The 24,545-nt window shown below is 42.6% G+C and overlaps 1 protein-coding gene across 1 annotated transcript; it reads left to right on the forward strand.

Annotated features, from left to right (window-relative positions):
* On the forward strand, positions 1-23,620 carry FCGR1A (Fc gamma receptor Ia). Its single transcript, XM_063105827.1, is given in 11 exon segments — positions 1-31; positions 441-461; positions 1,226-1,375; positions 1,378-1,477; positions 5,943-6,070; positions 6,073-6,195; positions 7,115-7,351; positions 7,354-7,398; positions 8,307-8,593; positions 23,265-23,419; positions 23,533-23,620. Coding segments are annotated over 11 exon segments (1,365 nt in total).
* The last annotated feature ends 925 nt before the right edge of the window (positions 23,621-24,545 follow it).

A 24,545-nucleotide genomic window follows, 5' to 3' on the forward strand; every position in this document is an offset into this window, starting at 1 on the left:
ATGTGGCTCTTGGCAGCTTTGCTCCTTTGGAGTAAGTTGGACTCAGAGGTGGTAGCTGGAAGGTACAGGCTCTGGCTATGCAAAGTCAAGTTTGGGGGTTTTTTTGTCTTCCTTTGGTATGTTTGGCTAGAACTCATGAGTATGAAGACAACTGTATCTCTGCTTTCATGATTTATTGGTGTTTATCATATCAAAAGGATGGAAAGGGGACCCTGAGGTAGCATTGAGTCTAGAAGCCTCATCTCAAAATAAAGCCTTAATCTCAATAACCAGCTGTAGGTTATTCAGTTCTGCTGGTATGTGATTTTGGGGAAAGGGGATAGAGAGAAACTCAAGAGACCCAAGCTGGCCCCCCAGAGTCTACATTAATTCTGTCCTCCTGATTCTCCCTCATCGTTTCCCACTGACCAGCTGATGTCTCTATTCTCGGTCTGTTGCAGTTCTGGTTGTTGGGCAAGTAGGTGAGTGGTATCTAACTCAGCTTCTCCGGTGCCACTTTCCTATCTCCAAAGGTCGGGTCCCATTAATCTGAAGAAGAGGGTATATGGAGAGGATAGAAAGGAGAAAGATTAATAAATTATGTAAAATACCCCATATTCAGAGTGTGATTTTGATAAACCCCTGATTTTTAAGGTTTCTTTCCAAGGTTTTCTGAATGAACCCTGACCTCTGACCTAAATGCCTAAAGGTTTATATAACAGCAGTAAAGGGACAGAATTGCAAAAACACAGAAGTAGCTTTGCTGGGTTTCCCAACAGCTCCCAAACCAGTTCCCTTTACAAGAAAGCTGAGTAGTTTTTTCTCCTGGGACACACCCAGGCAGGTACTGATGGCTTCAAAGGAAGGATTTTGAACCTTCATTTCCAGTGCAGAAGCTAATGAAGTCTGCTTTATCCTCAGAGACAGGACAGCACAGAGGATAAGGAAAGTGGCTGCAGTCAGTTTGCCCTAGTTTAAAACCCTACTTCACTGCTTAGCAACAGAGAAACTAAATCAGTAATTTAAACTTCAGGAACCCCAAATGCTCAACACCCAGATGAGGATTTAATAATATAAACAGACCTCTCTGCAGACACTCTCAAAAGCTGGCTTTTATAGGTTCCCATTTGCCTATTTTTCAAACTAATCTAGATATACATTCCTTGTGCTAGCCACAAAACCTTACCAATCACTCAGAGCCCTTCCTCTTACTCTACTTGGTCTTCATTGTTTAATCCTCAAGCAGACTCCACAAAGTCAGTGGTCACCTTGCAGCCTCCATGGGTCAGTGTATTCCCACAGGAAAGTGTAACCTTATGGTGTAAAGGACCTCATCTCCCTGGGGGCACCTCCACAGAGTGATTTCTCAATGGCACAGCCATTCAGACCTTGACCCCCAATACAGCATTACTGCTGCCAGAGTCAAAGACAGTGGTGAATACAGGTGCCAGACAGGTCTCTCAGTGCCGAGTGACTCTGTGCGGCTGGAAATCCACAGAGATAAGTATGTGATGGAGCGGGGGTGCTGGAAATCACAAGGTTTTCCTTTGTATGTTCTCTCTTCTGGATGCTAGATGTGTGTGCTGATTTATGTGAGTATGAGTCTCGACACTATGTGCCTACCATGTGAAATTAAGGCAATAATACTCAAAATATTACATCAGGGTCTTTAAACTGTGCACCAACAGCACTCCAACCGGTCCAGCTGTGAGTAGGGTGTCTAGAGTAAAATTCATACCCTAAGACCGTCATTATTCAAAAGGTATGCCTGCACATAGTAAATAATAATAACCCAGACAAATGTTCAATGATGAACAATGAAAAGTCTCCCTCCCACTGTGAAACCTTAGTCCCATGGTCACTTCCCACAGAAACAAAACTATTCATATACCTCTTTTTATTTTTAAATGTGGTTTGTAGAATACTCTATATACTGTCCTACATCCTACTTTTATCACCTAAAATACTTTGGATGTCTGTTCATATCAACAGAGATCCACATTTAAATGTCTACTGTATGGCTATGCCATGATTAATGTAGCCATTCTGCCTATTAGTAAACTTCTAAGGTATTTCCATTCTTTTGCTCTTACAAGTAATGCAATGCTGCAATAAACAGCTTTATACATATAGTCTGGGTCACACTTCAGAGTGTATCTGTAAAATAATATATTAATATGGAGTTATTGTAAGACTTTAATGAAGAGAAGCGGGGTGGGGGGAACCACCAACCCCTTAAATCTGTAAGTATAGATAGTTTCTATTTATCAAGAAATAGAGACTGCAATATTCTTCAGGGCAAAAGGTTTCATTATTCAGGACAAAACATCCAAATGTATTATTTAGTTACTCAAAAGCAATGAGCTCAAATTTCTTTGTAATTGATAATATACAAGTTTATGCAGATTTGGTTGCTTTTAGAGAAAATGTGTTTTAGCTAAGAAAACATTGAGAATGTCTGAGGAAAGTCTAGGTGTTCCTCGTGTGTCTCTAGAAATAAGTCCTTAGGCTGGAGAAGTGAGGGGAGCTGACAGGACTGCTTTTAAAAGAGACTTTGTGTAGTTCAAGCAAAAGCAGAAGTGATTCATGGTTTGAATGATAAAAAATGGACTAGCACTGGTTTTCTTTGCCTTTTCACAGACTTTAGAACACCTAGCTTTGGTGTTTTTTATGTTTCACTTTAATGTGAATTTTTATTGAAGTATAACTTACATACAAGAAACCGTAAGTGTGCACCTCAGTGAATTTTCACAATGTAAACAGCACCCAGATCAAAAAGTAGACCATTTTTAGGACCCCAGAAGCTCCTTGCCCATTTCTAGTCACCATCCCCCAACACTGACTCCTAATCCCATAGGTTTTTGCCTATTTTGGGACTTGATCCTGTACTCTTTTGTTTCTGGCTTACTTTTCTCTACATGATGATTGTGAAATTCATACATGTTGTGAAGTTGGAGTTCATTTATTCTTATTACTAAATTATAGTCCATATTTTTCTCTTCTACTGATGGACTCTCGGGTTGTTTCCAGTTTTGGTTGCTTACAAATAATACTGTTGTGGAAATTTTTTTACATGTGTTTTGGTGCACACATGCATGGGTATCTGTTGTAAAATTCCCAGAAGTGGAATTGCCGGATCACAGTGTATGCATCTATTCAGCTTTAGTTAATACTGCTAAACAGTTTTTCGAAGTGGTTATACCAATTTACACTTCCACCAAGTGTTACAGCTTTGGTCGCTCTCCATCTTCACCAACACTAGGTGTTTTCCATATTTTTCTTTTTCTTTTTTGGTGGCTGGCTGGTACGAGGATGCAAACCCTTGTATTTTTCATTTTTGCCATTCTGTTAGATGTGTAGTAGTATCACACTGTAGTTTTAACTTATATTTCCCCAATGACTATGATATTTGCAATTTTTCACGTTATTACCTTTTTAGATATCCTCTTCTGTAAAGTGCTTGATTAGCTCTTTTTGCCAATTTTTTCATTGTCTTTTTCTTCTTGACTTATAGGAATTCTTTATATATTCTGGATATGAGTCCTTTTTCAAGTGTTGCAAATATCTTCTCGCACTCTGTGGCTTGCCTTTTCACTATCATATTATGGTTTGTTTGGTTTTTTTGTTTTTTGTTTTTTTTCAATGAACAGAAGTTCTTAATTTTACTACAGTACAATACATCAAGTTTTTTGGTTGGTGCTCTCTATGCCCTATTTTAAAAATGTTTTGCCAGTTAGTCAGCAGTGGAGGATTCAATTGCAGTTACACTTACTCACAGTCACCTCAATTAAATGTGTGTATGATGAGATTAAGAAAATACGGCTGGTTGGTGAACTCAAGTCCTCATCATATGGCTTAGAATGAGTGTCTCCTTCCAACTCCAAGGTCATAACAATGGGGGAATATTTTCTGAGTAGGAAATTAGTAATGTCTACTAAAATCTGCATCCCACAAGTTTTGATGTGTAGTACTCCCATTACCATTTAAGCTTAAATTTTTTAATCTTTCATTATAATTTCTTTCTTTCTTTTTTAACTCATAAATTATTTAGAAGTTTTTTAGAAGTCAGATTTTTGTTATTGATTTCTAATTTTATGGCACTTTGGTCAGAAATTGTGTTAAATATGGTATCAGTTCCTTCATATTTGTTGAAAAGTGAAATTTGTGGCCTAGCACATGCTCAATTTTTGTAACTATTGCACGTGTAATTGGAGAATGTATAAATTTTCTCTTTCTCATACAGTTAATGTGTAAACAAATAACCAAACCTCTTCAGGCAGTGACTTACTTATTGAAAGTCAGTAAAGGATTCAAAACTTAACTCACTTTTTGGATGCCATAAATTTCATCTAGAAAAAAATGTATAGGGTGGCTAGTCTCTCAGATATTGGAACTAAATGAACTGTTGAGGCTTATAGGGAAAAAAAAATTCCTACAGACCAAAGAATATATAAAACCTTTTTAAAAGACAGTGGTGATGGTAAAGGGAAACTATAAATAAGATCAAACCAAAAGCAGGGAATCATAGGGAATAAAATTTTTTCTCTTTTGACGGTACAGCATTCCACAAAATCAAGTCTATTAGTTGTTATTTAAATATTTTCTGTCATTACTGCAGTAGTATTTTGGCAGTTTCTGGTGGAAGTATGTTAAAATCTTCCACTATGTTTTGGATATATAAAGCAAAGATATCTACGTGTTTGGGCAGTGCAGTCTTTGAGCACCTCTTGATTACAGATGGGAATAACGAAGGGAAGAGTATTAACTATATTTGGAAGCTCTATGGCAGTACCCAAAACTGTCAAAATCATGCCACATACAGCACTGGAACATCTGCCTTCCATTCTGAGATAAACCACTACCAGTGTCTCTTCTCCTCCTTTGTCTCCCAAGAACCTCATCTTTATTTATCTAAACAAACTGTGCCTGGGGGAGGAAAAAGTAAAGGAAGAATTTTTGGTTTTGTGCAGAAGTGTACATCAAAAGGAAGGGCCCATTTGACTTGGGGCTTGTTTTTGCTAGCTATAACACTGATCTGCACATATGTGAGTATTCTTATCAATTTAGTAGTATTGGATATGTTTGCCATTCTGTGTGTTTATCTTAGGATGTGTGGTCCTATTAAAAAATTTGTCAGGAGTTGGAGTGTATTAGTTTTCCATTGCTATGTAACAAATTAACACAAATTTAGCAGCTTAAAACAACATACATTTATTATCTCCCAGTTTCCGTGGGCCAGGAGTCCTAGGACAGCTTAGCTGGGTGTTTGCTCAGTGTCTTACAAGACTGCAATCAGGGTGCTGACTGGGCTGTGTTCCTTTCTGCAGCTCTTCTAAACTCACATGGTCTTTGGCAGAATTCACTTCCTTGTGATTGTTGTAGCACTAAGGCCTCCACTTTCTTGCTGACTGTTAACCAGGGGCCACTCTCAGCTCCTAGAGGTCCTTGTCATGTGGCCCTCTCATAGGCACTCTCACAACATGGCAGCTCACTTCTTTAAGGCCAGCAGGAGACTCTCTCCATCCAGTCTGCTAAGACAGAGTCTTGTATAATATAACAATCATAAAAGTGACATCCAATCACCTTTGTCATATTCTGTTGGCAAGAAGAAAGTTACGGGTTTCACCCACACTCAAGAGGATTTATTACACAAGGGTGTGAGCCTTTGGAGTCATCTTAGAATTCTGCCTGCCACATAGAGGTAAACTGTCTTTGTCTCAACCGACTTCTGAGATATGTAAAGGGAAGATAAAAAGGAGCTGTGTGCACAGCTGCTGGTAAAGATTACTTTTCTTCCCACCAAAGTTAAAGATATTTGAGGAATGGCACATATGCCTCAGATTGAGATGAGCTTTGAGGTTGGAATGTTGCAAGGAGAAAAAGATAAGAAAGCCCCCAGGGCCAAGCTTTGGCCTCCTTGTACCTTCTCCACTGTATGCATACATATTGGGTCCATGCTTTTCAGATTGGCTACTACTCCAGGTCTCTAGGAGGGTCTTCACTGAAGGAGAACCTCTGGCTTTGAGGTGTCAAGGATGGAAGAAAAAGCTAATGTACAATGTGCTTTTCTATCAAAATGATAAAGCCTTTAAGTTTTCTCCTTAAATTCTGAACTCACCATTCTGAAAACTAACATGAGTCACAATGGCATTTATCAGTATTCAGGCATGGGAATGTGCCGCTACACATCAGCAGGGGTATCTGTCACTGTGAAAGGTATTGTATCTAGATACTTATAGAGGGAGCATCATAATCCTCTAAAATCCTCGCTTCAGTTTACAAGTGAAGAAACTAAGCTCCAGAGAGCTAAACTGCCTTACTGAAGGCCATACAATGACTGGAAGCAGGGCTGGCACCAGAACAGAGGTCTCTGGGTCCCAGTCCACTGCAATTATCGGTGGGGCATATAACAAAAGAGGCATAGTGAAGATCTATTTCATCAATTTTATTTCAGTTTCAAGGAATACTCACTCAAGGTAGCTAGGAGAGTTATTAGAAAATAATGCAGTGGAACCTCAAGAAAGCTTCATAGAATAGAAACCAGGAAGCTATTAGATATTGGTTATACTTTTCATATATCTCTCAGAGATAGCATGGCCTCTCTGGTCCCACTTCTCTCTAAGCAACTGCAAACTAAGCAGCTTCATCTGTTCCAGTTCGCACATGGCCCTTATTCTGACTCTTTCATGGCCTTTCCTCTTAGTACTTCCAACCATAAGCACCTTTTTTCTGTCTGAAAAAAGTTTATTCCTGTGAGAAAGAAATTATTGTCCCAGATTATCTTTTGAGTCAGGAACACGAATAATGAGTCATTGAACTGGCAAGCATGTGGGTCAGTGTCCACTCCTGGACGACCACTGCCAAAAGGACATGGTTATATAATAAATAAAATGGCCATTCAGGGAAGCATGGACCATGTAGAGGTAGTCTCCTCACTGGATGCAAGCAAGCTGGCAACTGTAATTGTGTCTATTAGAAAACCCCAAGAATGCCTCTCTGCTGGAAGTGAGAAAAATTATACTTTACGGATGCATTCTCTAGGGGCAAGTTTCCCAAGGGGGGGAAGTGTACATCTTGTGAAAAGAACCTTGACACTGAAGCAGGCCACTCTGTCACTCATCAGCTTTCTCTTTAGAGCTATTTCCAGCTTCAGCGCCAACAGCATCCTTGTCCCTCCCTCTCCTAGAGGGGAACCTGGTCGCCCTGAGCTGTGAAACAAAGTTGCTCTCACAGAGGCCTGGTTTGCACCTTTACTTCTCCTTCTACATGGGCAGCGAGCTCTTGCAGGTCAGGAACACATCCTCCAAATACCAGATACTAACTGTTAGAAGAGAAGATTCTGGGTTATACTGGTGCAAGGCAGCCACGGAAGATGGAATGTCCTTAAGCGCAGCCTGGAGTTGGAGCTCCAAGTGCTTGGTGAGGAAGAATGACGGGAAGCAACTGGCCCTGGAGAAGGGGCTCCCTTTTCTCCCATGGGACTGAGGTTTGTTCAAGAGTTTCATGGCCCAGCCAGCAGGAGGAATTTTCTTCAGGAAAAGCCCAAGAGCAGGCCTTTCTACCCTTGATTTGGAACTTCACTATTCTCCTCACAAATGTCATTAAACTTCCTTTTCTTTCTTTGTCCTTCTTTTGTTTCCTTCCTTCTTTTTGTTTTTCCTGTCTTCCTTCTTTTCTTCTCCTTCTGTATTTTCTGTTCTTCCTCCCTCCTGCTCTCTTCCCACTCCCACCCCCTGCCCTCCTTCTGCCTTCTCCCTGTCTCTCCCCACCCCACCCCACCCACCAGCTCCCTCTCCCTCACCAACAATCTCACCAACAATCTACTGAGTTCCTCCTACCTACTGTCATAGGTCTGGGGATACAGACACCAGGGTGCAGTTTTTGCTCCAAGGAGCTCACATGGTGGATTTATGAGAGAGCGATTTTGTGGACTACACGTAGCTACCTGCCCAAGTGTCTATATCTAACTGAGGCAAAGGATTGTGAGCTCCAGAACAAAGATTCTTTTGGGGAAAAAAGTAAATCTTCAACCGCAATTCATTTCAAGCATTAAATGGCATAGCGATAACAATTGTCTCTGAAACTAGGGAGTAGGTCCAAGCACAAGGCACTGGCAGTTTAACTTTTCCAGGGAGCCTGCCCCATGTCTGTATAACATATATCCCAGCTGGAACTACCTCCAGTTCCTTCCTGACCCTGAAATGACCAGTGCATCTCCTGGGGACGGGCACTTCAAGTCTCAGCCAAACTTCTTTTCCAAACTCAACTCAGCCAGGACCCTTTGGTTTCTAAACAGTATCTCTGCTCTTTATCTTTCTCTGTTTCAGGCCTCCAGTCACCAACTCCTGTCTGGTTTCATGTCCTTTTCTGTCTGGCAGTGGGAATAATATTTTTGGCGGACACTTTTCTCTGTGTGACAGTACATAAAGAACTGCAAAGAAAGAAAAAGTGGAATTTAGGAATCTTTTTGGCTTCTGATCATGGGAAGAAGGTAACTTCCTACCTTCAAAAAGACAGACATTTAGAAGAAGAGCTGAAGTGTCAGGAACAAGAACAGTTGCAAGAAAGAACACACCAGAAGAAGCCCCAGGAGGGAGAGCAGCCGCAGCTCGATGTGTGTTCATGGACCTGGACAGTTCCTTTTGCCACTTCCTCTCCATGTGAGCACTGGGGCACAGACATCCAAAAGTTGAATGACACTGGAACTGTAGTTCCGTTAGCATATAACTCTTAAATAAAGCAAATAAATGAGCTGACTTTAATTTAGATAAATTGTGGTAATCAGTGATAATTTGAAATGAGACCTACTCTAAAGAAATCTTTAAAAATTTGGAAAACAGGGGCCGGCCCATGGCTCACTCAGGAGAGTGCGGTAGCACCGAGGCCATAGGCTCAGATCCTATATAGGAATGGCCAGTGCACTCACTGGCTGAGCGTGGTGCAGACAACACTGTGCCGAGGGTTGCGATCCCCATACTGGTCAAAAAAAAAAATTTGGAAAACAGGCCATCAGTGTCACCGATGACAAAGTGTGTCCTCCTTCCCGCCCTCCCCTTTGTGCTTCCTCTCCAGATTTTTCCACACTTATATCTTGGTCACAATTGTTTCTTGTATGTACTTTAATGATTAAATAATTGGTTTGATTAAACCAATTTCTTAATTGAACAATTTGCATTCTAGTCTACCCTTATTTCTGGCTTATAGCTGTGCCAGGAATAGGTTCTTGGAGTCCCCCATTATTGTGGCCTACCTACCTGTTCCCCAAGCCTGAGGTTGGTCTGGCTAAGGCCTGGTATCATCTCATAACTTCTCCAGGTAAGTTCCCCATCCTCCAATTTCCCTACAGGTGTTGGGTGACCTCTCTCTGGCACTTGCCTCTATCTCTCTAAGGGCTCACTTCTCTTTATTTTTACTCCATCCAGTATTGGAAACACACAGAGAAATCATTTGACCCTGTTGAGAAGAGAGGCCCAAAGGACCCTGGATCTCTTCTCTGCTCAACATCCCCCACCCTTAGGAAAAGCCCGTATGTGTGGGCAGGGGTCTGGTAAATAGTTAACTCCATTTGGGGATGGAAACCATGGGAAAGAAAGTAAAAGTTTCTCTGGGTCTTTTCTAGAGACAAACTAACAGTCACCCACAGAAAAACTTTACCTCAGAGTGTCATTTTGGGAATCACTAAATCCATTTTATTCCAGACATAAAGACAAATGCACTGATCAATTTGATTCTTCACATCAGTTTCTCAGTTCGTGGAGAAAGACAAGGCTGAAAAAAATCAGAAATGGTCGCTCACCCCAGCCATTGGAGCCGGATTCTTGGCCTTATCACCGGGGAAGAGCCCTTGTGTTTCTTGTGGTTTATGTGCCACTATTGGTCAGCGCCACATCTCTGCATACCCCAGAGGGCACCTGTAGGCTGTTCTCTGATTCTTGAAGGCTCTTCTGCTGTGTGAACTGGCATCCAAGGCAAGCCAGAAGTACCAGAGTTAAAAATCAGAATGGATCCTCAACCAACAAGGGATGGAAGTTAGGAGATAAATATCCCCCACTTTGCCACTGCACAGTGGAAACATGATGTGTTCCACCCAGTGTTTCACAGGGTCCCCACACAGGACTGAGCCCCAGTTCCCACTATGGCAAATGCTCAGTAGGGCCTCTTTTACCAACTTGCTTCCCATCTTTGTCTCATTTCTCCACTCCCTTCACAGCGCTTCTTGAGATGACCTCCCCAAAAAACTACTTGCACCCAAATTCTTGGTCTCAGGATCCTCTTTGGGAGAAATCCATAGTACCATAGTTTGTTGTTTTAACTGGGCCCACTCAGGGACACCCATGACTGGTTTTGAAGTCATCTTTTGTACGTTGCTGTCATAAAACTTCAGCTTGCTTGGTAAAATGAGACAAATGGGTGGTCATCTTTAGCTAATAAACTCCTGCTCTTTTTATTTCTTGTAGCTGGCCGCTGTAGGGATCCAAACCCTTGACCTTTGTGTTACAATGTGGCACTCTAACTGACCAAGCTGACTGGCCAGCCCTGCTAACCCTTTATCTCTTATTTCAAGCTTTTCTGAACCTTCCATGAAGGACCTCTATTCCTTCTCTTTGTTCCCAGTATCCCTTTGCTCTGGATGCTGGTATGATAGCTTTTCAATCAGATGTTGTCATGCCCACTATGCCAGGCTCTTTGATACATAATTAAATCCTCTTCTCATTCTGCATTTACTTCCAAAATCTCAACCTAAACTACCGCCAATAATTCTTTACCTAAACTTAGTCTAGAACTACTGCCCTGAAAAGCAGTCTGGCCTAGAGAGGTGAAATAAGTGAACCAGACTCAAAAGGGCTTCATCTATATGCTTTCATAAATATTTCCCCAAAACACTCCCTCAGGAAAAAGGACCAAAGAAATTAAAAGGAAAGCTGTGGCCCAGGATGAGTTACTTGGACCTCCCCCAACTCTCCAAGTGGATGGGAATGGGAGGGAGGCTAAACCTCCTCAGCGACAGCAGGAAACTTGCTGGAAGAGAGAAAGATGCAAGACCCAACAGAAGGCAAACCTGCCCCACGGTTCCCCATGGTGTGTGTTGTCCCTCACTGCAAACAGTAATAAACCCAATTCGTTCAACCACAAGCATGTTCCTGGTATTCTCCAGCTGGAGGTGCACTGACAATAGCTAATAAAGAAAAAAGTTTAAAAATTCTGATCAGAAACTAAAGGGAACGTAATTATGTTTCAGTTTTCATAATTACTAGCACTTTCATGGACTGCCTTTCTGTGATATTTGTCCATCTTGATTAAATGTGTATGACTTCAAGATCATACCTACAGTGGCAAGATGTGAGCGACTTCTACATAAAACTGGTAAAAGAGCTCTCCAATATTTGGGGTGCTAATATGGTCACATCTCTTTTATTCCTCCATATTAAAACAATCAGCTCAAACCCTTCATACGAGATTGGCAGTAAGTACATAGCAACATCCTCTTGGAGCTTCCTCCCTCTCCTTTGTTCATCCAAGAATCCTTGGTAATTATGCAGTTCAAAAGAATTTTAAGTTCTAGTTTCCACACTCAAGCAAGAAGAGTCCTGGTATCTAACCTGACAGCTATGGTTGCTGCTGTTGATGCTCTTGGTCCATGCACTGATGTCTCACTCGCCCAGATTCTGGCACTAGACACCATAGTTCTATAATAGAAAGATGACCCAAATTTTCTTGGTGCCACAATCAGCCCCTGGTGCTGCTCTCATGGTTTGCCAGGGCTAAAGCTCATAGTGCCCAGTGTTTTCAGTACTACAATTAGTCGCTCCCTAAGGTGCTAGCTACCCCAAGAGTGCCACATCAAAGGTGGCTCAAGCATCTACCACTAATGCATACAGTACCCATTCCTGCTCTCTCCCCAGGAAACCACATGGGGTAGCTGTTGGAAAACTTCCTGGAAGCAGCTTTTAGTTATTGGAGGTTACCGGAAGTCTGTTTTACCAATTCCCTTTGGAAAGTGAGTAGAAAACCATCATTTCGCCCAATAACAATGACTAAATGTATGGTTACATATAAGTGATTTATAATTAGACATATCTTATTAAACAAACCCAGGTGGTCTTTAACTATTCATAAGAACAAAAATACTAATAATATTACTGCAATCTTTCAAAAAGTATTTAAACAAACATATTCATAATCTAAACATCATCAGGACAAATGAAGTTCTTGTATGTTTTTAACACAATGCTCTTTTGGAATAGATTAGAGCAATTTTTGAACGTTTAGCATCAAATTTTTTTTAACAAATTGTATTTTGTTTTGTTTTGTTTTCGAATTTATGGTCAAAATTCAAAAGGTACAAAAGGATATACAGTTAAAAATCTCCTTCCCTCCCAGACTCCTAGCATTCCAATGTCCTTTTCAAAAGACAGTATCAGTTGTTTTCTCCATTTTCCCAGAGATTTTTATGCTTTTATAGACAAATAAAGAGAGACATTCTTCCCTCCATCTCCTTTTGGACACAAATGTTGGCATAATATACACACCATTGTACCTTACCTTTTTCAAGTAATATATCAGTAGATAAAGTAGATAAGGAGCTTCTACTTTTTTTATTATGGCTGCACGTACCACAATTTACTAAAGCAGAGCTTAATTAAAGAATAATATTAATTGTCCTTTATTTATATCATATTTACTTACTTAAGGTGAGCTTTTTTTAAAAAAAGTATGAAAACAGGGAGGGGGGTTTATTCTACAGCTGACATAGTGTTGGTTAGACAGATCAAGGACCCAGAGTTTTTCTGTTAATTTAAATAAAACAATATTCTCTGAAATGATTTGTTAAATAATTAATCTAGAAATCACTAGTTTTTATTTTATATCATGCATATAAGAAAGAAAAATATAAGTGACCTAATTCTTTTTTTATTTTTATTAGCATATTCATTGTTACAAGTCATACTTATTCTTTATGCCCCTTATCCAATCTGTCCTCTTCCTCCCCCTCCCCTGTCCCCTCCCCTCCCCCTCTAATAACCATAGATTCGTTCTCTCCATCTGATAGATTAACTGTTCCTCTGTTGGTTTGTTGCCTAGATGATCTGTCCAGTACTGAGACAGGTGTGAGCAAGTCCTCCCCTATTATCATAAATCAGATGCTGCTTCTATTACTCTGGAGTGTGCTTTGTGGAGAGAGAGGACCTCTTCTTTCCTTTTTTTTTTTTTTTTTTTTTGCCTCTGCTTGTGCCTCTCCTTGTGTCAATGCAGTTGAGAGTCTGGCGTGCCATCTGCATGGTGGCTGTGACTGCTTTTGCAGCAGCCGTGGCAATTGCAGTGGCTATGGTGGGCTACCTGCATGGAAATGGTGTTTTTGGTGTGCTCTTTACCTAGTTGCGGCTGGTTTGGCTTCCTCCGACTCCACGTAACCTAATCCTGATTGATTCACAAAACTTACAAATATTTAGGTTGAGAATTCAAAGATGTTATTTTTGGTATTATTTCCAAGACAACAAATTATCTATTAAGACAACAAATTGGAATTTCACATTTCTCTTTAAAAGTTATTTTCTGTGGTAGACACAGAGATTTGCTGCCCACATCCCCCCCCAAAAAGGACTTGATGCCTTCTAAGGAAGGTGGTCAGCAGTCTCCAGCTATTAAACACATCACTGACTGCCTCAGCCATAAAGAGCAGCCTACCCAAGTGTCCTTTCCAGGGCAAACTGCATGTGATGCCCGAGCAAGGCGGGGGCAAAGGCATTTTAGCCAGATGTGGGATACTCTGACAAGCAATCCTCACTCCAGAGTACCCCACCGGGTTGGCTAATGCTTTATCTGGCTTGTGTTACAATTTAGCTTCTCCCTCAGTGCAATCCTACTTCCTTCCCTTCCCTTCCCAATCCCTTTTCAATCCTTTCCCTTCGTAGGTGTTGGTCCCTAAAAAATTCTTACACTGTAAACTCCATCTCAGTGTTTGCTTCCAGGGCACCCAATATGCAATGCTTCGTAGTGGGAGTGGTCTCAGGAAGTAAGTGATAAGACAGGGTTTTGGAAATGAATCATTTACCCAGCCAACTGGCAGTGAAGACCCCAGCATAGGTGGTAAGTGGAACACAGACAGCCTTTGGCACCAGGTGGCAATTCAGTTGTTAAAACCATCATGGTTGGTTGAATTGGGAATTGTAAGGGTGAAAGAGAATGCACAAGTAGTTGCATCAGGTGTTTGAGGCTTCTGGAGGAAATAGCAGACATGAGGATAATGGAATTAGATGGCTATAGCAAAGCACCATTGATGTTGTTCAGAAAGATAATGAAAAGCTGAGGGTATTAGGCAAGGTAAGCCAAAGGATCTCTTTGGTTATCTGCAAAGAAGTTCTCATCTCCTGTGAAGTGGAATGTCAAAGAAAGCCAAGGGCTAAGCCCAGGACTAAGCCCAAGTGTAAAAATTTCAAAGAAGGTCTGCAGTCAAGGCCCTGGTTGGGAAAACCTGGAGACCCTGACACATGAGGCATCTTGGCGGATGCCACCAACAATTTTGACTCCCAATGCTTCTAAACCTTTTGAGCCTATAAAAGTGGCCCACTTTTCTCTAGTAAGAGCTAGCTTTCTCCCTACGCTGGAAGAAAATGCAGAGATCCCTCCACAACAAAGCAATAGATACCTCCCCCTCAGGATCTGCCACCATGTCTCCTCCTAACCACTAGGAGGCTAAGTCACGGCATAATCCAACTGAGGCCTAATGAGAAAGGACAGGGAGCATAACTTGGTTTTATATCATAAGAGCTATAAAACCTAGCCTACAATTACCTGCAGGAGCCTTGAAAAATGCATAGGACTGGATTCTGAGGGTTCTTGATCAAGGAGGCCAGAACATAAAGTTAGACAGAGAAGTTTATTAACTTGGGAGTTGTATTAGTCTGTTTCCGTGGCTTATAACAGAATACCTGGAATTGGTAATTTATAAGGAAATGAAATTTATTTCTTGCAGTTTGGAGGCTGGGAAGTCCAAGGTCTAGAGAACACATCCAGTGAGGGCCTTCTTCTTGGTGGTGACTCTCTACAGTGATGCAGGGTGTCACATGGCAAGAATGGCCTGAGCAAGAGAGCTAGCCTTCTCATTCACTCTCCTTATAAACCCATCAGAACCATGACAACCCATTAAACCATCAACCCATTACTCCATGAATGGATCAATCCATTCACCAGAGCACCGTACTCACAATCCAATCACCTCTTAAAGGCCTCACTTTCCACCTTCATATTGGGGGTTAAGTTCCACAATCTAAACACCTCTTAAAAGCCCCACTTTCCACCACCATACTGAGGGTTAAGCAGGAGTTCTCTTCTGAAATACAAAATTTAACATCATGGCAAAGCCCCTAGGAGTTGGTGCCAACTCATTACTAGGATGGCTCCTAGAAGGGTGGAAAAAGTTATGGCCAATACTGAGCAAAGTTAAAATGCCAGAATGATCATGGAGGACAATGGAGGAAGGAATTTAAAGAACTTGGGAAGTGAGCTTGCTGCAATGGATACACTTTGGCCAGAAGATCTCCCAGATGATTATGTTTCATGGTAGGGTCTCACAGGCAAGGCAAAAAGGAACATGTTAGTGAGGTGGGTACAAGAATTTCTTAAATGCTCAATGGAAGCTCTCCTACATCCAGAGCTGATGGTAGGAGGGAAAGTCATAGATTTTGGCCCACTGATAGCAATGAGGATGATAGGACTCCAAACAATAGAAATCAGATGGTAGTGCTAAACTATCAGAAACCAGCAAGGTCAAAGTAGCATCCAGGAACACATGACCTCCAGAGAGTTATGGAAATTATCAATAGAACATGGTATCCCTAGGAGCCCAAATAGATTGGCACTCAAAAAGGATACTACTGCGTCTATCCCAGCAGGAGAAATCAAGAACAGGGGCCGGCCCGTGGCTCACTTGGGAGTGTGTGGTGCTGATAACACCAAAGCCATGGGTTTGGATCCCTATATAGGGATGGACGGTTAGCTCACTTGGGAGAGCGTGGTACTGACAACACCAAGTCAAGGGTTAAGATCCCCTTGCCAGTCATCTTTTAAAAAAAAAAAAGAAATCAAGAATGGATGACAGCCCCCACCCACATCCAGGCCAGCAATAGAGACAGTTGAGAGGCTCAGGGGTCCTGAGATGGGGGCCGACGGCCCAGGCCACGCCCCCACCCACAACCAGATCTTAGAATATACTTATTAGCCATGTGTGTTTCTTTGGGGTATGTGACTTATCTGCTCATGTCCTTCACCAAATTTCTGCTTAGATTTTTCTAATCCATTTTTAAGAGTTCTTTTTGCAACAACAACAATAATAATAAAGGAATGGATGACAGGGAGGTTGAGGTAAGTTTTCAGACCCAGAACCCATCAACTGAAAAGTAGCTGGGTCCCCAGGATAAAAGAACCCTGCAACACCATAGCAAGTATACAAAGTCATTTATTCATATAACTCTGCACTGGAGGAAGGGGAATACCCACCATTTTGTGGACTATTGGACCCAGGGTCTGAGTTGATACTGATACCTGAGAACCCAAAGCATTATCATGGCCTTCTTGTTAGAGCAGGAACATATGGGGTCCAAGCAATAGAGTCCTGGCCGTTATCTGGCTTTCAGTGGGTCCACCCACTAGTCATTTCTCGGTTTTTGAATTTGTAATTCGGATTGATGCACTTGGCAGTTGGCACAACTAACACACACTGAGTCCTTGATCTGTGAGATAATAGCTATCATAGTGGGGAAGGCCAAATGAAAGCTAATGAAACTATCCCTGAACACTAAACCAAACTAGCAAATTAAAACCTATACTGCATACTGGGGTTGATGGCAGAGATTAATGATATTCTTCAAGATCTAAAGCAGCACTGTTCAATAGAACTTTCTCCAATGAAGAAAATATTCTATATCTATACTGTCCGATACAGTAGTCACAAGACACATGTGATTATTGAGCACCTGAAATGTGGCTAGTGTGACTGAGGAACTGAATTTTAATTTTATTTAACTAACTTGAATTTAAATAGCCACATGTGGTTAGTGGATACCATACTGGACAGCAAAAATCTAAAGTAAACAAAGGGATGGAAGTGGTCCCCCTAATGCCTTTACTTAATTCCAGTCTGGCCCCTGCAGAAGTTAGATGGATCCCAGAGGTAACTGCATGCTCAACTAAATAGCAGCCCCAACAGTAAGCTGTCACACCAGATGTGGAAGCTCTAGTAGAGCAAATTAATATGATCTCGGGTACATGGTATGTGACCATTGATTTGGGGGATGCATTCTTTTTTATTTGAATTAGAAAAGATCATGAACAGTTTGCATTCTCATGGAACAGACAACAATATACAATACACTTGTACAATTTTGTCCCAGAGCTATGCAAATTCTTCCTCACCCTTATCAAAAATAGTCCAAAGATATCTAGACCATCTGGGCATTCTGCAGAACTTCATATTAATCCGTTACATTGATTGCATTATCTTAATCAAATCAGATGAGCAAAGAAAGCCAGAACACTGGAGGTCTTCATGTTCCAGAGGGTGGAAGATAAACTGCAAAGATTCAGGAGTCTTCCACATCCATAAATTATTTATAGGTCAAGTAGTCAGAGACATGCCAGGAACTCACTTCAAAGTAAAAACCATATTATTGCATCCTGTACCTTCTACCACAGAAAAGAAATCACAACACTTGGTGAGTCTTTTCAGGTGCTAGAAGCAGAATATTTCATGTCTAAGGATCCTTCCTTGGCACTTATACCAGATAACATTGAAAAGCTTCCAGCTTTGAAAAGAACCTGGAGCAGAAAAGGACTTTGCAGTAGGTTGAAGCTGGCATGCAAGAAGCCCTACCATTTGGGCCATACTGTTGAGGACCAGTACCCAAGGGGAGACGGTAGGGAATTATGAGGTTAAAAAATGACTTTACAGGCCGCTGACCTGTGAAGCATCTCAGTTTATTTTAGGTTCTTTTTATAAGCCAGTAGAAATAACATATTATACTGATTAAGCCAGTTATATCTGGTACAAAGCTGTTTATAGAACACTTTCTGTTGCCATGGTGCTTTGAAGGTTCAGGGCTAACTACTTATCAGCAAAGTAAAAGCATAAGTTCCTCCTTTACAAAGTTCTCAGGGTCCCGGGTTCATTCAAAGCTCAGATCTCAAGGAGAGGGAGAGGGAGACAAGCAAATGAGAACCAGCTTTTGCTGGCATAATTCCCATAAGATAACAAGAACCTTGTCAGCTTGCTACCTAGTGCCTTCCATCATACAATCCAACAAACCCCATGACATGGAAGCACCAGTGGTGAGAAAAGATACCATATAGAATTTGTGGCAAGTCCCATCTGGAGAACCACAATGCAGGCTCCTGTAATTCTGGAGCCATCTGTGACAGAGAATTATATGCATTTTGAAAAACAACTCTTAATGTGTTACTGGGCCCTGGTAGAGACAGAGTACCTTTTTGTTTTGTAATTTGACTAATAAGTGACAATGAGGACAGAACCACCCATAATGAGCAAGTCAGGTCTACCAACTCATAAGATCAGCATGGCCCAGCAACAATTTATTATAGTATTAGTATTTTCAGGATCTAGCAAGACCAGAGGGCACAACCAAGCTATAAGAGCAGGTAGCCCAGACTCCCATGGCACCTCCCAACACCTGTGACTCTGTGGGGGATCCCTTATGACCAGCTCAAGGAGAAGGAGAAGAAAGCTCTGGAATGGATGGTCCAATTCATTCTGAGGTTGCAAATTGAAAAGTGATCACAATTCAAGGTAGACCTTTAAAGACAGTGGTGAGGAAAATCATCCCAATGGTCAGTTTCAGGTGGTGAACTGAGTCACCCACTTTCTGTGTAAAGAGAAACGGCCCAAGGTTAGAACATATACAGACTCAGGAGCAGTGACAAATGCCCTGACTGGCTGATCCAGTAGCCTTGGAGGAAAAAAGGATTGAAAGGTTAAGAATAAGCAAGTCCATGCTAGAAGCATGTGAGTAGACACATGCGAGTGGATGTGAAGCGTGAAGATCTTTATATCATGCTAACCAGAGAACATTCCCCAAGGAAGAGGCACAAAGCAATGAAGATGACAAAATGACCCTGCCAGATGATATCAGCCAGCCTCTGTCTTCAGCCACCCTGGTGCTGAAATAATAGAAACATAAACAGAGTGGCCACAGCGGCCGAGATAGAGACTACATACAGGGCCAACAGCACAGACTTCCACTTACCAAGACTGATCTAGCTACTGACTCGACTAAATGTTCAACCTACCAGCAACAGAGACCAACACTGAGCCTCTGATATGGGACTATATCTTGAGAACACCAACTGGTCACTTGGTATCAAGTCAACTACATCAGGCCCCTTCTATCCTGGAAGGGCCATCACTTTTTTTGGCACAGGAATCAGCCTGTATTCCAGGCATGGGTTTGCCTTTCCTGCTCACAGAGCCTCAGACAGCACCACTATCCAGGGGCTTGTGGAATGCCTAATCACCAGGCGTAGAATTCTACACCACACAGTATTTAACCAGGTCACCCACTTCACATGGAAGAAAGTGCAGAAATGAGCCATGACCTTGGGATCCACTCATCAAATCAAGTATTGCACCATCCAGAAACTGCCAGCCTAGTAGAGAGTTGGGACAGCCTGCTGAAGGCACAACTGGAAGGTGCATCTGAGGCACCATCCTCCAGGATGCCACTTATGCACTATGTCCCCAGTAGGAAGAATATATGAGTCCAGAAAGCAAGGAGTGAATAGTATTTCCACTTAACTATCACTCTTAAATGCTTTGTGCTTTCTATCCCTGTAACTCTGGACTCTGCAGGTTATAGGTCATAGTCCCCAAAGGGGGCACACTTTCACCAGGGGACAGAGATGAGTCTTATTTACAACCCATAGCTGATGTCCGGGTAATGTGGGTTACTTGTGTCCTGGATCAGTAGGCAAAAAGAGGAGTCACTAATCTGGCAGAGATAACTGATCCTGATCAGCAGGAGGAATGGGATGCTGTTACATAGTGGAGGTAGCAAGGAACATGTATGTAATCCAGGTAATCTACATGGGTGCCTCATATTGCTCCCTTACCCAATTAGGACTTTAAATAGACTGGCACAGCAAATGCAGATTTAAAGGGCTTAGTGACCAGTAGGTACTAAGGCCCCTAGGAATAAGAGTCTGGGTCATGCCACCAGGTCAGGCTGAGGTAATAAGTAGCAATTGTGCCCCTGAGTCCAACTGCAGCAATGGGAGGTATAGTTTATCTCACTAACTTCACTCTTCTTTATTTTCCATCAGGAAGAAAAGCCCAATGGAATTCTGGAAGAGGGGCTTCCCAAACATATATGGGGAAGTAGATCCAGATGACACAGTGGACTTGCTGCCCAAATCCCCTTTCACAAAAGTACTTGATGACCACCTGCAAGGAGTGCATTCAGCAGCCAACTTCCAACTGTTAGTAGCTCCTACAGGATCTGCCTCAGCCACCTCCTCCAAAGTCACATCCTTCCTGGAACACCGTGCATCTCATGCCTGAATAAAGCAGACCATTTCAGCCCAGAGCAGGACATTCCTGTGAGCAATATTTTCTCCAGAGCTCTTCACCAGGTTGGTCAGAGTTTCATCTGACTTACATTGCAATCTGATTTCTCCCTCTGCCCAGTCCTGCTTCCTTACTCTTTCTTTCACAGGTGTTCATCCCTGATAAATACCTTGCACCCCAAACACTGTCTCAGCATCTGCTTCCAGAGAGTACAACTTGAGACAGTTTTATATACCACAACAACAATTTCTAAAGTCTTTGGAGTCTTATAAGACCCTTTGTTCAAATAATACTTCTAGGGACACATTTATTTTAACAGAGAACAGAACAAGATAGGAACAGCAAAAACTATGCACATAATGGTGTCACGTGGTACAGAACAAACCTGATACTTTTGTGAATGTTCTTACTTTAGTACCTTATCAAATCAAATTTTTTGAGCTGGTTTATGATGTAAAATGTTTTCACTCCCTTTAGCTGGAAGGGAAAAGGAACATCTTCATTTCTTTCTGATTATACTTTTGAGAATTATGAAGACTTGCATTTTAAGGTCAGTATTTGCAATTTCACTAATTATCAGAAGCTAATATTCGCTAATTATTAGAAGCAAAATGCAAGCCTGCTAATTTTACTGGCAGAAATCAAGAAATGCATCAATGGGATTTTACTCAATACGGTGAAACAAGAGCCATACAGCATTTTATTCTATGGAGTCAACACCCCTCCCTATTGTAATGCATATGAATTGCTTCACTCACTGACTTAGTCCTCCTGGCCCGGAGTGTGTGAACCTATGGGGATACATAAAGATGTTTAATGGGTTCACTGGCAACTGCAGTTTAAGAGAATCAAACTCCCGATTGTCAACTTCCATATGCATTCTTGCATAATGCTGATCTGCCTGAAAACATGTCTCCACTAAGTGAAGCTGGTTCTCCTTTCCACCTACTCCTTCCCACTCACTCTTCTCTCAGTTTACCAAAGAAGGTATATCTCTCACCTATCCCAAATCATGATACATTGCTCTGGGGATAAAATCTCTCTGACAGTACCAAAGAAACAAAGGCACTATAAACTAAGTTAAGTTCTTGTGACTTTCCCTAAATTTCCCTGTCTTATACTTATGGGGGCTGGGGCAAAACTAGGTATTAAAAATGGACATGTTGGGCTATGTTGAGATGTTCCGGATGCTAGTGCATTATAGAGAGTTAGGGGAAATGTTATGACCATTTTATTTAAAGATCTTTTCTCTACTATGTTGTCAAAAAATGCTTGGCTCCTGAGGGAGAGTCTAACAAGTGCAAAGCAAAAAGAGTGTAAGAAATATTGATAACAACTGCACTTTATTTCATCTAGGCAACAAACTTATGCACAGCTCTATACCTGCTCTATTCATGTGTGAATTAGGCTGTATCAGCCTAATAGCCTGGGCTATGTTTAGGTAACAATTCCAAAATCTCAGCACCTTAAAACAATGGTTTGTTATTCGTTCATGTTAAATCAGAGTCAGCTGAGAGGGCTGATGAGGGCGCCACTATCTGGAACACAGCCATTTGTTGTATCAGAGTGAAGGAGAGCTCTGGATCATCTCAAACCAAGAATGAAATGTTTCATCCCAGAAGTGACACACAGTACTCCCATTTCCAACTCATTGGTCAGATCTACTTACATAATAACATGCAACTACAAAGAAGATGCAAAATCACAAAAAGCTGGAAATATTGTGTGGATAGCATAAATGCTATCACAAAGAGTATTTAAAATATGTAAAAAACATGCTGGGAAATATCACCTGGCTTCAAGAGCAGTCTCCCTGCATTTTCACCATTTTCAGTAAAGGGAAAGTTGGTATCTCATTCAATGGCTCAGTCTAATTTTCGGTTGCAAATTCTGCATGACTTCAAAAAGGAGATAAAAAGTTCTTTTATTTCTGACAGATCAACATTACATCTTCAAGTAAAAAGAACATATTGATGGCAAGTCAGTGTTTTATATTTTCTTGAACAATTTAGAAAAATCGTTTCATTAATTTTTGCCAAAAAAGTGCTGGACAGACTTGCAACACCAAGGTCAAGGGTTCGGATCCCTGTAATGGCCAGCCACCAAAAAAAAAAAAAAAAGAAAAGAAAAAGAAAAGAAACAACCCGAACAGACACCTCACCAAAGAAGATATATAGATGGCAAGTAAACATACGCAAAGATGTTCAAGGGCTGGCCAGTTAATTCAGTTGGTTAGAAAGCAGCGTTGAAATACCAAGGTCTAGGGTTTGGATCCCCATACCGGCCAGCTGCCAAAAAGGAAAAGAAAAGATGTTCAACATCGTACATCATTAGGGCATTGCAAATTAAAACAAGGAGAGTTCGGATCCCCTTACAGGCTGCCCCACCCCCCCAAAGTACTGGATACTGTAAATCCATATTCATATTTTTACTCGTTTGCAAATCTGCTTGCTGTCACTCCTCAATTGTTTCTTTGTTCCTAACAGGGATGTGTTAGTAGATTCTATTGTAAATAACCTACTTAACAACCGTCATTAATATATTTTCCAGCTTGACACTGAACTAGTGACCGGAAACGGGCTCCGGGATGGACAAACCACCGCCTGAGCTTCGGGACTGGACGGAGCTCTGAGCGTGTCCCGTGGCGGGCCGCTGGCGCTACCCTGTGGCCGCCTGTGCATACTGCGGCCTTCACCTGCTACGCGGGCCACAGCCGGCTGTGCGCGGCGACCTAACTGACGCGAACACTGACTGGCGCGCGCTTTTCCGCAGCCTCCCCTCAAAACCCCGTGACAAGTCATTTGCTTTTCCTGAACCGAAGGAGCGAGGAATGAGCTCTGGGGTCGTCGGCAGCGGCGACAGGCGGATGTAAGAGAGCAAGGGGTCATGCGTGTCCGCTTCACGCGGGTACGGAGAGGAGCACCCAACTCGTCGGCTGCCCCCAGAAAATCCCGATCTAATTGTTTTCTCAGAGCCGGCAGGTGTGAGAACGCAGAGGCAGAATGGAAGTATCGCGAGAAGCCGCAGTGCGGGCGGGACCGCGGTCTCCCCAGGCGCGTAGCTGAATAGCTCCCGGCGCGGCGCCTCAAGCGGCCTCCTGTGGAGGTCGCAGCCTCCGCCGCCGCCTTGCGCAGGAGCTGCGGGGGCTGGGAGAGCGCTCAGGCGTGAGCAACGCCGCGGCCTCCGCGGAGCCTAGGGCTGGCCGACCACAGGCCACAGGAAGGGGAGGGCGTTAGCCTCCGGGCAGGCGCCCCAGCTTCTCGGCCTTCCGGGAGACCCAAGGAATAGGCAGCCGGAGGAGGCGGCGGCGGGGAGGAAGCGGGTGGAGAGTGTGAGACGGCCCGCCTCCCGGTCCAGCACAGACGACCTTCCTGCTGGTTCCATCACCATCAGAGCCAGGCAGAGGGAGACCCCCCCAGGCTGCTCCAGAGCTGCCCCAAATAAGTTCGGGAACCGTGGAACTTGGCCCACCAGGGTCCAAGGATGACAACAGTTCCATCTGGGATGACAAGAGTTTCCATGACTGAGAAAGGCCCCGGAAGGGATCTGATGCAGCTGGCGGGGAGAGGGCTGGGTCGGGCTTTTTTGGAAGGTGGGTGTCTGTCTTTACCCCCAGACTAGGCAGAGTTAATACCCAGGCCTCTTGGACCTACCGAGGCTTCACCTGTGAGATTCTTAGGCCCATCCTGTAATCCCCAGGGCTTCCAAGCCTAAACACAACGCCCCAGATTGGACAGGTGAGTAGAACAGGCAACTGGTTGGCAGGAGGGTGGGTCAGTTAGAGGTCGTTTTTCACCTTCCAGGCTTGGTATGGAGAACCCTAAACTCATTCGAGGACTGCAAGAGTATAGGCCAACCTCAGAACACTCAGAGGTTCCTAGCCTGAGAAGGAATCCCGAAGTGGACCAAACAACTGGTTTGGGTTAAAACAGGAATAGTTGGGTCCATTCTGGGTCTTTCCTGGCTCAGTGCCATTAGAATTTAGGAATTTTCC

Source organism: Cynocephalus volans, chromosome 8 (genome assembly GCF_027409185.1).
Source record: "Cynocephalus volans isolate mCynVol1 chromosome 8, mCynVol1.pri, whole genome shotgun sequence".
In the NCBI taxonomy this organism is placed as follows: Eukaryota; Metazoa; Chordata; class Mammalia; order Dermoptera; family Cynocephalidae; genus Cynocephalus; species Cynocephalus volans.